Source organism: Chanodichthys erythropterus, chromosome 21, assembly GCF_024489055.1.
Source record: "Chanodichthys erythropterus isolate Z2021 chromosome 21, ASM2448905v1, whole genome shotgun sequence".
Taxonomy (NCBI): Eukaryota; Metazoa; Chordata; class Actinopteri; order Cypriniformes; family Xenocyprididae; genus Chanodichthys; species Chanodichthys erythropterus.
The window spans coordinates 22,577,990-22,595,474 of NC_090241.1; the positions used below are offsets into that span (position 1 = coordinate 22,577,990).

At 34.7% G+C, this 17,485-nt stretch overlaps 1 protein-coding gene across 1 annotated transcript; it reads right to left on the bottom strand.

Annotated features, from left to right (window-relative positions):
- Positions 1-878: 878 nt before the first annotated feature.
- On the bottom strand, positions 879-3,504 carry cfap144 (cilia and flagella associated protein 144). Its single transcript, XM_067374689.1, has 4 exons — positions 3,315-3,504; positions 3,185-3,244; positions 2,948-3,051; positions 879-1,135 (listed from the first exon to the last, which is right to left on the bottom strand). The coding sequence occupies exons 1-4, from the start codon at positions 3,442-3,444 to the stop codon at positions 1,022-1,024; spliced, it is 408 nt and encodes a 135-aa protein (XP_067230790.1). The 5' UTR covers positions 3,445-3,504; the 3' UTR covers positions 879-1,021.
- Positions 3,505-17,485: the final 13,981 nt, after the last annotated feature.

The window sequence follows — 17,485 nt, forward strand, 5'->3', positions numbered from 1 at the left end:
TTTGATGACTCAGATAAGGATTATTTAGAGACTATAATGGAATGAGACTTTTGGCTAGAAAGTAGGTGTCTTAGGGAGAAGGTCTTGAATTCATAATGTTGTATGACCAAATTATATAGAAGTATAATATAATATAATTATTATTTAAATAAAATATTAAACTTTAAGCACTTAAAGGGATAGTTTACATGAGGGTGAGTAAATGATGATAAAATTTGGCTGAACTATCCCTTTCATAAAACATTTAGGTTTTCACATCTCTTGAAACATTTTCTCAAAATATACTGCAAAAACATTGAGATTTTTTTATTAATCCATAAATGTATTTTTAATGTAAATCTCCAAAAGCTTGTGTTTTTATTGTACATTTTGGTTATCCAGAGATACATCCTTCTACATCATATTAAGTCCTAATTTTTACTAAAACTAAGTACAAGGAAGTAAGTAAATTCAGTACATCTCCGTAAGAAAAAAGCAACAAAAACATTACTGTATCTTCATATAAAGGGTAGAATTTTTTTGGGGGGGAAGTAATGTAATAAATCTTGACCTGAGTGGCCGATACATTAAGAGTAATATGCTCCAATAAACAGCCAGTGGATTATGGTCAGAGTTATTGATTTTTCTTGTGAAAAAGGCACATTTGCAAAACAAGCTGTGTGAATCCTGTTTCTGTATAATATGACATTATCTAAGATCGATTAGTTATGAACTAATCTCTTTTGCTTACTATGCAGAGATTCAGCTAGACAGGAGCAGTTACATTCATGTGATGAATGGTGGCCATTTGACCCACTTTTACATATCTCCAGATACACGACTGAAATTCTAAACACCCCGGCTGTGTCTTAAAATCGAATGACCTGCCTTCCTAGATGGTAAGAACACATTTGTACTTGCACATTTATGGTGTTTATTTGTGATAACAAAGAATGCCCACTTTGCAGTGCTCACAGATGCCAGCCAGGCTTGTTTATCTGCATTAGTGCTATATGGCATCAGGAAAATATAGTCCAAACAGTCATCCCAAATTCTGTGTCTGCTCCTTCAACCGCCAGGCAGCTTCCATGTATTTAGTGATTTCAGTGTTCTGCCGTGGAAAGTTTAATCTTCTGTCACTGCGATCTGAGACAAGCTGAAGTATTGCACAAAAAAAAGCTGATTAGTAGTACAATTATGAAAGATGTTTTCTATTTTATACTGTATTGTTGATGGTTAAGTACACACATACTTTAGTAATCTGGGATACTATGATATGTAAATTGGGAGTAAATTCACTATGGGGCTTGCAAATATAAAATAAAGTCAATTACCAAAAAAAAAATAATAATAATAATAATAGATTAGAAGTTTAGAAGCAAAAGCTGCCCAATTTAGCAGATTTATCAAAAAAAGCATTTGAAATATCTCTTTGTTTTTACATGTACAGTACAGTCCAAAAGTTTGGAACCACTAAGATTTTTAATGTTTTTAAAAGAAGTTTTCTCTGCTCACCAAGGCTACATTTATTTAATTAAAAATACAGTAAAAACAGTAATATTGTGAAATATTATTACAGTTTAAAATAACTGTTTTCTATTTGAATATATTTCACAAATTTATTCCTGTGATGGCAAAGCTGAATTTTCAGCATCATTACCAGTCTTCAGTGTCACATGATCCTTCAGAAATCATTCTAATATGCTGATTTGCTGCTCAAGAAACATTTAATGTGTACAATTGTACAAAATATTTGTGTACAATATTTTTTTTCAGGATTATTTGATGAATAGAAAGTTCAAAAGAACAGTGTTTATCTGAAATCTAATCTTTTGTAACATTATAAATGTCTTTAGTGCCACTTTTGATTGATTTAATGCATCCTTGCTGAATAAAAGTATTAATTTCTTTAATTTCTTTTCAAAAAAATAAAAATTCTTACTGACCCCAAACTTTTGAACGGTAGTGTATAATGCTACAGAAGCTTCGTATTTCAGATAAATGCTGTTCATTTGAACTTTCTATTCATCAAGGAATCCTGAAAAAAAAGTACACAACTGTTTTCAACATTGAAAATAATCATAAATGTTTCTTGAGCAGCAGATCAGCATATTAGAATGATTTCTGAAGGATCATGTGACACTGAAGACTGGAGTAACAATGCTGAAAATTCAGCTTTGCATCACAGGAATAAATTTGTGAAATATATTCAAATAGAAAACAGTTATTTTAAACTGTAATAATATTTCACAATATTACTGTTTTTACTGTATTTTTAATTAAATAAATGTAGCCTTGGTGAGCAGACGAAACTTCTTTTAAAAACATTAAAAATCTTAGTGGTTCCAAACTTTTGGACTGTACTGTATAATAAATAAATAGGTTTACATGTTAATGAATTAACTAGCATTAACAAACAATAAGCAATACATTTGTTACAGTATTTATTAATCTTTGTTAATGTTAGTTAATAAAAACACAACTGTTCAGACAATGTTAGTTTAGTTTAGTCCATTAAATAATATTAACACATATATTTTTTTATTTTAATAATGTGTTAGAAACATGTTATTAAAATCAATTGTTACTAACGTTAATTATCATTGACTAAGATTAACTTTCATTGTTAGTTCATGTTAACAAAGTGAACTAATATGAAAAATGGAGCCATATTTAAAGTGTTACCAATAGATAAATAATTTGTATCTAAAATGTTAATATAAAATCTAAATGTCTTGAGCTAAACATTTAGAGAATCAGAGTCGTTTTCTGTTTTAGATAGATAGATAGATAGATAGATAGATAGATAGATAGATAGATAGATAGATAGATAGATAGATAGATAGATAGATAGATAGATAGATAGATAGATAGATAGATAGATAGATAGATAGATAGATAGATAGATAGATAGATAGATAGATAGATAGATAGATAGATAGATAGATAGATAGATAGATAGACTTACTAGAGGACTGGACATCCACCCTATCTCTTGTGCTTCAGTCTGAGGGTGAGAGTACTTCTTTGTTGGCTCCAGACGGGCCGCATGTATGGCCTGGAGGAAAGTAGCTGAAAAAACATTTTGTCATTATATTGTATTCTAATTACAAAAACATTAAACCCAGTCACCCAAACAGTGAATACATTTAATATGAGTACTATTAACTTTATTACTGCTGTCAAATGTAGTTGAAATACTTACGGTCTTCCTCTTCTTTTCTGTTGGTGATGTTGGACATGGGCTTGTCAGTCAGAATGTGCACTGAAAAAAAGAGGCTCTTTTAAACATTTACAGCAGTCAAACATAGTGACAAGTGAAGCTCTGCACTCACGTTTCTTGAAGGGGTTGATGTTAAACTCCGTGTAAAGCTTCTGGTGTCTCAGCTCCTTCATTATTGTCTCGACATGAATAGCATTCTGGTGAACTATGTCCACAGGCTCTTTCTCTTTAGGTTTTGCCATATTTACTGAAGTGTTATAAGTTATTTTAGAAGTTGCTAATTTTTGCTGGTATGATCACCGAATCACGTCCAGCAATGGCTAACACTTTCCTCTTCTCTAAGAATCTCGTTGCTTGGCAACCGTAAATAAAGCGCTAAAATGCTATATTTTTTTCGCCACACGGGGGCGCGCAAAGCCCAGTAATTAGCTTGGAACTGACGTTCATCTGGCTGTATTTTCTGTCCTAATGTATTTCAATGGTGGGCTATTTCAATGGTCAATGGTCAATAAATAATAATGAATATATATATATATATATATATATATATATTTCTTTTTCTTTTTTTAATGTAAAGTGCTGTATTTAATGTGCAAAATTTGTTGTGAAACAAAAAACAAGAATATTGAAAATGAATCAAATTTTGTAAATAAACAAATAAATAAAAAATAAATAAATCTTTGGCAAGGGACGTGTTAAAATGGAACATCAAGACAAATATCCAGAAAATCCAAAATTATTAATATTTAGTAGAATATGTGGTAGTCTGTTTGAAAGAGAATATTTTTAAATATTTTTTATTTTTGAATTTTAAATACCATTTGTTTTTTATTTTGTGCTACTATCTTAAAGTAAGTTATTTCAAACAATATATGTTTAAATGTAGACCACAAAACAAAATAATAACTAAATTTACACAAAAGAGTCTGTTCAAAAATGTTTATAGCTACACTTGACCATCAATGAAGGTTTGCAGCTTTTGTAATAGTTGTGTTCAAGTCCCTCAATTGTCCTCAGTGTGAAAAGATGGATCTCAAAATCATACAGGCACTGCTGGACAGGGGTCAAATATGCAGAAGATGCTGGAAAACCAAGGAATGTGAAGGACCTGGAGGATTTTTCTGAAGAACAGTGCTCATTTTAACTACTCAGGGAAAACAAGGTTCTCATGAACAAACATCACAAAACATAAAAACAGTAATGGTTCATCAGGGCTTTGCACACTGCACATACATTTTGGGAGGCAGGTGCTCAAACTGAAACTGCCAGTAGGTGGCGGCAGGTCTTTAATAAATGAGTCAAAGAATCATTCATTCACTGATTCGTTCAAACTGTGATTCATTTGTCATGATTCCTGTCTTGTGTTTAAGGACCTTTAAGTTGAAATGTTTTCTGTTCCTATTGTTTCTGTGTTCACTTCCTGTGTTTAGTTCCCCTTTTCTTTACACCTTGTTTGTTTCCATAGCTACCCTCATTTTTTCCATGACTACTAATCACCTACAACTGTCCCTCATTAGTCTTTATTTAAATCCCAGTGTTTCTTGTGTTCCTTGTTGAGTCTTGTCCTACATGGCTGTATGTTTTGGTCAACACATTTGGTTCCCTGAATCTCAGGTCTTCATCAGTTCTGCCACTTTAGTGATTTTGTAATTAGATTTAGCGACTTCCCCACCCCTTTTGAGAGTTTTTTAATTAATACGTATGACGTCATCCAGCGACATTTAGCGACCAGTTTTAGCTACTTTCAGCTGAAAGAAATTGGCAACACTGGTCTTCATGTTGGATTTATTGTTATGTTTATTCTACTAATAAAACTCACTGCATATGGATCCAGCTCTCCCTCATTTTTGAGTTCACCCATTAATACAACATTCATGAGCGAAACACCACTTTGTGCTGCACGGAGACGCAACTGTTTTGCTTTGTTGGAAATCATTTTTGTTTGTGAAATAGAGCAAAAATTTTAATGAATAACTTATTGTTCATTGAACTGTTGTATTAAAATTATTATATTAAAATTACATTTGCAATCGTGCTGATATTCGGGAAACTTGTTCATGTGATATTGCTTAACTATATAATATGTTTTGTCAGAGCAGTACTAAAAAAAAAAAATATATATATATATATATATATATATATATATATATATATATATATATATATATATATAATTTTTATTATCCCTCTATTTTATTGTTATTTTAATTATTAACATTTTGCAGATTATGCAAAGTGTATGTTCCATATTGCAGGATTTTTCATGGCATAGAAATCAAAATTTTACAGTTCCCTGATATTTCCAGGACTAGTGACTAGAGCTCAATTATGAGACAGCTGTCATTTGCTCATGTCAGTTGCCATCCTGAGAAGCAATCAGACATGAGGCGATCGGAAGTCTTAGAAAACTACCCAGAAAAAGTTCCAGTGAGAGTTGGGCAGAGAGCAGGCGCCATCCCGTAAAGTCTTTATAATTAGCTCAACTAATTTAATGTTTTATATTTTATGTCACGAATAATTGAGTACCCCGTGGATAGGGGGGGGGGGGGGGCACAGCCCCCTAGCCCCCCTTAGACCCTGCCCTGGGTTTTATGTAATTTGATACAAGAGCAAATTAGATACAAGAGCAAACATGGGAATGTTTGCTCTTGTATCTAATTAGGCTACATAAAATGGTGCAATTATTAGAATTTTGCTCTTTGATCTTAGAGGATTAAAATTCATTAGTACAGTCAAAACACAGATGATTCATTTTGTTCTGTGCATCACAACCACATGTAGTGTACCATTGTTGTTAACTTAATTTTTATTTATTCATATTTTTTTATTGTTAACAATTCTTTGTTTTACACCAAAGTTTTACTATATTTTGAAGATGCTTGCTGATTTTTGGGAGGTTTAAGAACGTGAGAAAGTTCTCAGCACATCTAACCATGAGTCCGTGCTATGTCTGTGACTAGCAGTCATCCATAACCACAATCTGTGCCAAAATACAAACACACACTCGCTCAAGGCCTATTGTCTACACGCACACCATGATAATTCTCTATCTCATACACAAAGGGATAATGTGAATGCTTATGTGTGTGTTTGTTTAGGTGTGAGTAAGTGTATGTTGAGGTTCAGATAAATGCTCCTACCATCATTCTTTGTCGCCCACCTTCAGCTGAAATGATGCTTTATTCCCTCAGTCACACAGGCAGAGGGAGCGGCTGCAAAATCTCTATCTGCTAGAGCTAGATAAACCCCAGGAGTCATACACCACTGATGGCACTGATTGTACTGAATACACTCGCCATCACTGAGGCCCAATGTAGACGCCACCTGGTCATGGGAAACTCTCTTGAAAAATCAGATTGGCACTGCTTTGTAAGTGTTCCCTCAGCCTGATCAAAGTTTCAGCAGCATGTTCTCTGTTTATAGGACTATGTTAAGCATTCAGGCTGAAAAATGAGACCATGTACCCGAAAGAATACAACCCTGAGAGCCCCAGTCTGTCCTAAATGTCTGTGTTTAGTCTTTAAAATAAAATTGGGCTAGATTCGTTGATATAAGGACATATTGCAGTCTACAAGCATTGCAGTTTTGAAATTCATCCTGAGTTTTCTCCCAAATGATCATTATAGAATTAACATCATCAGCTCTAATCACTCAGGATTTATTCTCATCTATTTTCACAAACCCAAATTCCTAATACTTATTGTAATTTGCAGCCTTGATGCATGTAAAGTGAGCTTAGTAAAATGTTCAATTAAATAGCTTTAGCTTGAAATGTTAAATAGTTTGAAATAGCTTGTGTTAAATTGTCCTGAAATCTGCTAGCACAGACCGAGTGGATGACTGTCCAGAAGATTACCTGCCTGAAGACAAATACTGATTGTCTCATTTCAGGCTGTTAGCACAGAACTACTAAAAGGGATATGCAACACAAGCCAAAGTCTTTTGCTTGGACTTGGACTTTCCTTTAATTAGGGGCCAAGGCAAGCGGCAAAGGTGTGTAGGCACCTATTGTATCCGTTGGCGTTCTTCTTATTATTATTCTTCTATTTCTTCTTCTTTGTCTTCCGCTCTTTAGTCTATAGCAGCCCATAGAACCATATGGTAAAAAGTTGTGAAATTTGGCACACTGATAGACGTCAGTCCCAACATTAACCATACCGATTTTGGAGTCTCTAACTCAATCACTCTAGCGCCACCAACTGTCTAAAGTTGCACCCACATTTATGCTAATAACTTAAACCATCAGGGCTAGAAACAATTTTCATTTTCCTCGGATTCCTTGGCTCAAGCCGAATGAAGGACTATATCATCCTATATCACCCTATAAAATGACTCTTGAGACTGTATCTCTGCAATGCTGAACTTTGCATTTGTCGTTGTTACCTCACTCTGACCATACCACATCAATTTGGTCACAGCGCCACCTATTAGTTGAAAGTCTTAAGCCATTAAATCATTATTATTGACAGTATTTGTAATTTTTTAGCTATTTTGCCTAAAATTATCTTAACAGGTCTTTAATTGCTCATTGTTGCAGTTGGTCTGATGCTCCCAGCCATATTGGCATGACTTATCATGCCTTCTTTGTGCTTAGCCCCTTAATGGCTGCTTGCAGTTATTTTTTAATATAGGCATTTCCTCTTTCTGTCAGATTATTATTCTTATGAATTATTAATTAATATTGATTAATATTCATTATATAATGTGTTGTACTCCAAATTCATAATGATTAGTACCTACACTCTAAAAACTGCTGGGTTAAATATGGACAAAACCAGGGATTGGGTTGTTTTCACCCAGCCATTTTTTTCAACCAATTTTGGATTTATTTTTTTTAGCCAGCAATATAGTAATATAGTAAAAGGCATGTTTTTGCTCACCCCCAAATAGGGGCAAATTTGTGGGGTATTTTAAGCTGAAACTTGACCAGACCAGAGACTTATATTACATCATGTGAAAGAGGGCATAATAGGTCCCTTTTAACCCAACCTGCTGGGTTTGTCCATATTTTACCCAGCTTAGGTTGTTTTTAACCCAGCATTTTTTAGAGTGTAAGAATGAGAAAATATCCCCAATCATGTTTTCCCAACTTCAGGCTACATATATATGTTTCTAAATAATTTTTTTCAGAGTAGTATATACATTTATTATCCTCTTTGGCCACATTTTCTAATATGTAAAACCATTAAATTAGTTTATGTCCCTCAAATTCCAGTCATATATTAGCTACATGACTTGCTAGATGTGACATCATTTCTTTGAGGCAAAGCAACTCCAAGAACAAAGTAAGAATCAGTTATAAAATTTTCTCTCTTTTCCTCAGTTTTAGGCGACTTAACATAAAACATAACATGTCCACCCTGTCAATTTATACTGGATGTGAAAATGCTTGTTTATTTTTTAAAATAGATTTTAAGTATCTATTAAAATTCTTTCTCTTCTCATAGCATGTTGTTCTTTCCTAGCTAGTAATGGGCTTTATTAGCTTAAAACGTACTAATAAACCCTGCTATCTTGTTACACATTGCATTGTTAATATTTCATGTAACAGGGTGGACACGTTCCATAGAATGTGAATTTGAGATGAAATATGAAATTAAATATGAGGTTATACTAGCCTGAGCTTGACCAGTGTGTTTTTATGATAGACATTTTCTCTCTGACAAAAAAAATAAATAAAAAATTAAATTCAAAACTGCTCAGTCCAAAATGCATCGAACTGTAGGAATGACCCATATACAGTATATTACAATTTCTTATACATTTTCTGAAGGCATTCAGCTGTGTTGTTTTTGAGTAATACAAAATTTTATCATCACAACGACTGACAGAGGATCTTTGGATTCTTCTAAAAAGAGAATGAATTAACACACTTTATGCTTGCTTTAGTTTTTTGTAACATGATCACCTGCAGTTATTAGTTTGACATTTGTTAAATTAACTGCATTAACTTACATTGGCACTTGATGTGTTTTGTTATCTGATTGGCAAAAATACCGTCTGGTCTTCACAAGCTTATCAAGTGTCTGCACTCAGAGTTGTGCTCTTCTGTCATCACCCATAGACAGCTAAACATAGAAACACACACTTCTCCTTGTTGTCACTGCTAATAGCAATTTCAGCGAGTATGTCACATAAAACATGTGTTCCTGCTTTTCCTCTATCCCCTTGGCCTTATAACATAACAAGCATTATTACTGTAACTGTCACTTTGTTCGCTCCTAAGTGTCCAGAGGAATAAAGAGAGAGTAAGACAAATACAGAAACAGCTTGCTGCTTGTCTCACATTCTTTCCTCGAGTGGCTTTTGTTTGGGAAAAGGATCTATCACATGGGGATTCACAATGGAATTCACCATGAGTGGGATCTGAGCAGTCTTGACAGGTGAGAGAGAGGAAAGAACTGCAGAGTGGGTTACTTTGATTACTTAAAGAGCATTTGATCAACTATAGCGTGCTCACTGTGGCTGCTGTGCTCTGTCTTCTGCGTGAGAGACTTTCCAGAGTTCACTCATTAGGACTCCTTATCAGACAGCAGTGTCTTAATGGGATTTTGATGGCGGTAAATGTCAGTGGACACAGTATATGGCAAACAGAGCAGGCTCATTGTCCCTGTAGTTTTATTAGTAATTTCATAGGCAGCTGTGACTTCAACTTTCAGTCATTTATATCTATCTATTTTATAGGCGGCTCTGACATCTACTTTCATCTATCTATCTATCTATCTATCTATCTATCTATCTATCTATCTATCTATCTATCTATCTATCTATCTATCTATCTATCTATCTATCTATCTATCTGTCTATCTATCTATCTATCTATCTATCTATCTATTTATCTATCTATCTATCTATCTATCTATCTATCTATCTATCTATCTATCTATCTATCTATCTATCTATCTATCTATCTATCTATCTATCTATCTATCTATCTAAAGATTAATTTTCTTGGAATAACACCAGGCTATGTTAAATAAACTGTCTCATTTGTCTTAAGAAACAGCAGAAATCAGAACAAGCGTTCCCTCCTTTTCCAAGGTGATGAGCCAGCTAAATGTCAGATCTGTCTTCAACTACCACTTACTACTTGGCGACAAAAGACAGATTGGATTTCTTCAGAGAGGCCAGGTTGTGTTTGCAGAGTATCATTTAGGAGTTGGGCCTGTTTGGGCTTATGTCCAGGGTAGGTGGTGGGAGTAAAGAGGCTGTGTTTGGGTGTCCTGTGTGAGTATGACAGATATTGAGGAACCAGTCCAAAGCTGAGGATCAATGTTATCATCAGTTCATTTTTCCACTTGTTTCCCTGGAATGCTGGAGATGGCCGAAAATTCTTAACTGACAAGTGGAAAATTCTATACAATCAACTCAACAAAAAACAAACAAAATAGCAAAATAACTTTTATAATATAATTATAATAATTAAAAAAAATTATAATTGAATTAATTGAAAAAATAAATTAAAAATAATGTCAAGTTGTCACATATGGTTATTTTTATTATTATTTTAAGCACAGACCCTTTAAAACAAGAAAAAAGATCAATTTGCCAATGTGTAAAATAAATAAATGTAATTAAAGGGTTTAAAAAAATGAAAATGCCTGTCATTAATTACTCACCCTCATGTCGTTCCATCTTCAGAACACAAATTAAGATATTTTTGATGAAATCCAAGAGGTTTTTTTATCTCCCATAGAAAGCAACGAAATTACCACATTCAAGGTCCAGAAAAGTAGTAAAGACATTGTTAAAATAGTCAACATGACTATAGTTCAACCTTAATGTTATGAAGTGACGACAATACTTTTTGTGTGCAAAGACAAAACAAAAATAACAATTCTACACAGTTTACATTGAAGACACTTTGCAGAGCTTCCAGGTTCTACGTCAGAATGCCAGCTCATTATTGGCTGACGCTGTTCACATGAGCACCATAAATAACTTAATTTGTGTTCTGAAGATGAATGAAGGTCTTACGGGTTTGGAACAACACGAGGGTGAGTAATTAATGACAGAAATGTAATTTTTGGGAGAACTAACCCTTTAAAGATTTTTTTTTTTTTCCTTTTTCTGTAAAACAAGACAAAAACTCAAATAAATTTAACATACTTGTAATTGTACCATTAGCAATATCTACTTAAAAGTTTTTTTCCTTCTTGAAAAAATGGATAATTTTTCTCATCTACAATGACTCAAAAACAAGAGAACCTCTGAAAGCACTTATACTGTAGCACAGTAGCTGGCACCCATCAAATTGAGACTGATGGGCTCATTAAGTTCAAAGAGACTCATAGACATCCCATTAAACCTTTACAGTGAACTCTTTACTTCAGAGGCTAAAAGCGTCCCAGACAGCAAATTCCTGTCCATCATATTAATCTGAATAAATCATACATCTTTAATCCCTTTATCATACATGGCAATCTAAAAGAGACGGGGTGAGGGAGGATAATTTAAAGTCATTTTGTTAATGTAATCAGTTGCCATGAGTTGAATGATGGAGGATTGAAACTAGGTGAAAGCTGAACAATTAGTTCAGTGCCAGTTTCTCTATAACTTTTGCAGATGGCCTGCCAGGGTTTTACAGGGAAATTCCGCACTGACCCATGCACAACTATAATGTCACAGAATTGTCTTTTTGTTTTCCTATTCTTTTGTTTCAGGTTAAGTAATTCTATTTAGAATCTAGATAGTCTAGATGCTAATTTACTTCTTGTTACAAACAGAACAGTCAAATAATAAATGACATGTGAACATATTTTCAAAGAGATGAGAGACGGCAATGTTTTGTGTCTCACTTTTAGAAAGAAAATCAGTGTGTTGATTTGCTGACAAGCTCATGTTAGGCAAACAGAAGAGTAGGCTTATTGGGATACTTCACCCAAAAATGAAAATTCTGTCATCATTTACTTACCCTCAGTTGTTCCAAACCTGTATGAATTTCTTTCTTCCGCTGAACACAAAAGAAGATATGTTGAAGAATGTTGGTAACCAAACAGTTGATGGGCCCCACTGACTTCCACAGTATTATTCTTTCCATATATGGAAGTCAAAGGGGCCCATCAATTGTTTAGCAAACCATATTCTTCGAAATATCTTCTTTAGTGGAACAACTTGAGGGTGAGCAAATGATGACAGAATTTACATTTTTGGGTGAACTGTCCCTTTAAATGTCACTAGAAAGCCTGCACACGGAGCTTTGGTCCTGGGCCAGTTTGCTAACATATAATTATCACACTTCACACCTGGTGCTGCACTTTACTCTCTGTCTGACAAATACATTGAAATGGCATCAGTTAGTTTCTGGTACTCTCTTACATAATAATACTAATGTTTCCCTGGCTAACTCAATATATTTCAATTAACAGTCTATATATAAATCTGTGGGTGCAGAAAATTGCCATTTTTTTCCCTTATAAATCATACTAAATGATGAAAATGAGATGAAAATGTAATGCATAAAGCTAAATAAATACTATTTGAACAAACTTAAATATTACATTTTAGTATGCACTGGAGTAAAAAGTTTGACTGTTAGCCCCAATCTCCCCTATATGCTTTTTTAAACACAAGTACTAATGAGATGCCCCTCTAAGTGATTGCTGACCATCAGTGTTTGAGGTCTCTTCGAACTCTTACCCTGCTATTTCCAGGGTCAGCAGAAGTATAAAACAGTTCAAACCTATGCATGCCCGGGCGTGAGCCGTGCTGTGAATATGTTACTGATGTGAACATAGGGTTGTTCTGGTCTGCTCTCAGAAGGAACTAAGAGACACAGCTAGACTGATCCCAAACTGAGGTGGCGACTCCACATACAGTATATGCACAGATAAGAGCACAAAGGCTCCTCTCCTCTGTCCTTATCCAGTGTTAAAACAGCAACGTCTGCACCACAGAGGTGATGGCAATCACTGCATGTCATTCCCATGGAGCCCAAACGGTGATCAGGTTACGCTAAGTGAAGCCTTCACTTATTGAAACACTTTGCTCAAGTGCCTCTGATTTGTTCAAACATGTTGACTACTTCTTCAGTCTATCAGAGTGGTGTCTTGGTGGTGTGTTTATCTTTGTCATTGTTCCTGTCCTCATTACAAAATCGATAGCTTTGAGGTAAAGGTGACGCGTGGTCTGGCATCATGTAGAGGTTCTTGTGTAAAGTGGATCACTCTAAAATCTTTCCCAAGTCCTTCTTTGTAATCTTTAGTTGGATGATCTCCTGCAGTGGTGGTCCATCAGTGGAAGCAAGGGAGGCTGAGCCACCTCAGACATGTATTCTAAACAACTCTAAAGTGATCCAATTAAATGGTTTTATTCATTGTCTCTGTAAATTAAAGATTATGAATGCTACTGTAGATGAGGCTGACCGCTGGCTCGTTTGATTAGTAAAATCCCTAATGAGAATTTATATTTAAATGACGCAACATAATGTGTTCCAGACAAGTGTATGTGTATTGCAAATTCTAAAAAACAAACTATGCTTTTAATGTAAGTTATATATTGAATCAATGTTGCCCTCAAATATTAATGCCCTTTGCATAATATTGTTTATTCCTCAAGCATTTTTTCTTATATATTGGTTATATTGTTCATATAGGCCTAATTTTATTCAGTAAAAAGATTTTCAGTGGCTTCTGCAGATTACAGAGTTATGCCAGTAAATGGTGACAAGTGACTGCCTTTGAATCATTGAATCAATCATCCAGTTTGTTTGAAAACACTTAGTTTAGGAACAAAACAGGTGAATTGTCCTAATAAGAGAGTCATTGAATCATTCACTCAACTGATTCATTAAAGGGGTCATGAACTGCATTGGTATATTGTTTTATAATGTTTCCTGGGGTGCACTTATAATGTTAGTATGCTTTTATCCCTCTGGTTTGAACGTTCTGTTTTAAGAGGCGTGTTTGCTGTGAGACTTCAGTGTAAACGCCCACTGTTGTGATTGGCTAACATCTTTGCATATGAAATAACTTAGTATTACTCTCTCTTTTAACACGTTTTTACTATTACAGCTCTCAAGGTTAACTAATCGTGAAAAGTGTTGCATTATATTTAGATCGTGACATGAAAGGTTGCAGAGATGAACACAGCTGTGTAGCCGATCACATGTTGAGCGCATGAAAGCAGTGATCCCGTCATTGCAACTCAATTTCTGTACACTAACAAATGCTTTCATCTTCACTAATAGTGCAAACGCGATATAACTAAAAGATTCATTGAATAAAATAGGAGTTTTGCACGTCAGTCACTGATAAACTCACGCTGTTTGATTGACAGCTTCAGCGATTGCAAACGGGGCTTTCTTTGATCGCTTTTTTTATATAATTTATTCAAGTTAAATAACAGATTATTTTCACCCTACTAAGAGAAACAACACAAGTTAACGTTTAATCACGGGTTTGATTTACTGACACACAGACAAAGAAAGAACATCTGACTGTACATGAATCATGACATGTCAGATCAGGCATTGTAATTAACACAGTTACTTACATGTTGTCGGATTACTGTCGAGTTCAGGCACTGCACAATATTTTGTAATCCTCAACGGCATGTTTATAGCTTGGTAGCTCGATCTGGTTTAGCACCACATAGGCCTATGTTGCTACCTATTCTATTGCATGTCATGCGGAAATCGGTGGGCGGGGCTAAACAGGCAGGGATGAAGTAGGCGTTGATGTTCTTCTATGGAGACGGTGCTTGCTGCCCTTTGACGTCATAGATCCCCACTTTGTAAATCCTGTCGTTTGCTGGGTCTGGGGTCAATTAAAGCTTTTATTGCACTAACAAGGAAGATTTCAGCTCTAAAATTTACAGGATATTCTTAAAGTATTATGACCTCTTATATGTCAAAAGCTCAAGGGAACTTTGATTTCTCAGTTCATCACTCCTTTAAGGAACAAAAGAAGTGTCTCTTTTTAAGCAAACTTATTCATACAGGAACGAAACAAAACAACTTTGTGTTGCTTGGAGATAAGTAACATGCAGTGGCTTTGTTTGGAACTATTTTCAGCAGAACAAAAATAGATGTATATCTGGCCAAAGCTGTTATATAAAATGCTTCCAATAAGGACAACAGTGAATCCCCTTGTGAATCCAATCATTGCTCATCTTTTTTAACAAAGCTGCTGTCTTCAGAGATTTCTTTGGCCCTAGAGACTCCCATCGAGGTGCTGCTAGTTTCCATACAAAGGCAAACTAAAGCTCGCTGGTTTCATACTAATTGCAGGTCCGTGTGGTGCAGACTGATGCAATTTGACAGTCCCTCTGGCAGTAATAGGCACTTATGAAACACAGAGCTGCCTTGTGTCATCCAGGCTCCTTTTCATCGCCACCCTGAGGAACCTATCAACACTTACTTTAATATGCATGAAAGAGACTGGTCAGTGGATACACATACTGTACAAGGGTCACTTACAAATAAAGCTTCAAAAAATTTTTTTTTTTATCTTTTCAAAACTGATGTAATGCATATTTTTGAGTCATGAACAATGTGTTTAAACAAGTTTCAGGTGTGAATTTTTTTCATTTTTTGACTGTTTTTATGTCAGGTGGTACAACCAAATAGTTGTATGTAGTAATGTAGTTGCACCACCTAACATGAAAAGAGTACCAACCTACCCATACTTGAAATGAGCAGTTTTTACCAGTATTTGTGAGAGATATAAACCTTTTCATTCTGCCACAAGGATCAGTTGGGGTCCTCTGGATGATGCATGATCATGTTTTGCAGTTGTGCCACCCTGACATTTGAAAATATCCAAATTGCTGGACAAACGTTTTTCAGCTTTTCCGCCAACAAATTCCGCCATGTAAATAGCAATCCGCCATGGCGCGAGCGCATCTCGCTCTTAAAGGGAATGGGAGATGAAACTCTGATTGGTTTATTGAACGTTACGCCCATTACTCATTAAGAGAATAGGGACAACCCATTTCAAAAATGCGCCCCGGCGCACGTACCGTTTTTCCGTCGTTAAAATAGCAAAAGTGGATTTGGACACGCCCTGAGTGCACCTGCACCGTGCGCTTTATACTTTGCGTCAGATCATTAAAATAGGGCCCTGTGTCTTTCAGATGAACACAAAATCACAGTTTCTCTTTCACTTTGTTTCTCTTAATTTGGGACATGCCACATAAAATTACAAAATAAAACATGTGTAAGTGTAAATAAATAAAATTGTAAAGTAATTTATCATGGCTAAAAAATAATTTAAGAAACAAAGTGTAAAGTGGTTTAAACTGATGTTGGATTTTATGGTTATGTTAATGTTCTTTCTGATTTTAAAATTTTCTCAATCGCTTAGTCTCAATATGCGAATGACAATAAGACAGTAAGTGAAGATCTCTAAACAATTTGTTTCTTGTTCAAACCAAATTTAAATTTCTTATTTGTTTTAGCAAATTGCTTGTGTTTTGGCAATGTTTGCAAATAAGGTGGCACTATTATCTACAATTACAGTTTGCTTAACTATGACATTTCTGTTTACATGCAACACATTACTATATAAATAAATGATCTGTATAAATGTGTAATTTTTCTGTGTACTACACTATTGACTTTTCTTAAAGTTAAAAACTTTTACCTAATGTTGAAATCTGTATCTAAAGCTCAGTGTGATACAAAACAGCATTCAACTAGACCAAACTGACTTTCTTGTAAGCAGTCAAGTCAACAAAAACTGGAAATTTGAATTTGCATATTACAAACATTTCCAGTGTTGACTGCCAACATCTAAACATTTTGACCAGTGCTGCTCAGACAGTGACAAAAAAACATTTCATTTTGTTGGCACTGGTCAATTTACTGACACAATATAGGTTTTGAAGCATGACTTGAATGTTTTGGTGAGTTACTACATTTCCAGACATGCAATAAAGCTGTGATGAGTTTAGAGAATGTTAAGTCTGTTTTAAAAAATGAGTCAAAGTGATTGAGAAAAACTGTATTACTGTTATTCTTTATTTACTTACTTACTACAATTGCTGTTTCTGTTATTGTTAGTTACTTTTTTCTTATAGCATTTTAACTTGCACAGATGTGAACACAGATGTGACTTGGCCTACATAGACTTCTCTATCTTTTCACTTCAACAGATATCATGATTTGGGGGGTGGGGGGAAACAAAACTTTTGCCTATTTCCTCTGAACCAAATGAAAGTTTAGAACAACCATTGTTACATATCTTTTCACTCTCTGGAGATGTGAGGTTTTCTTCTCTTTGGGAGATTTACTCTGATAACATCAGCATACATCAACGGGTGGAAAGATCTAGTATTCCAAAC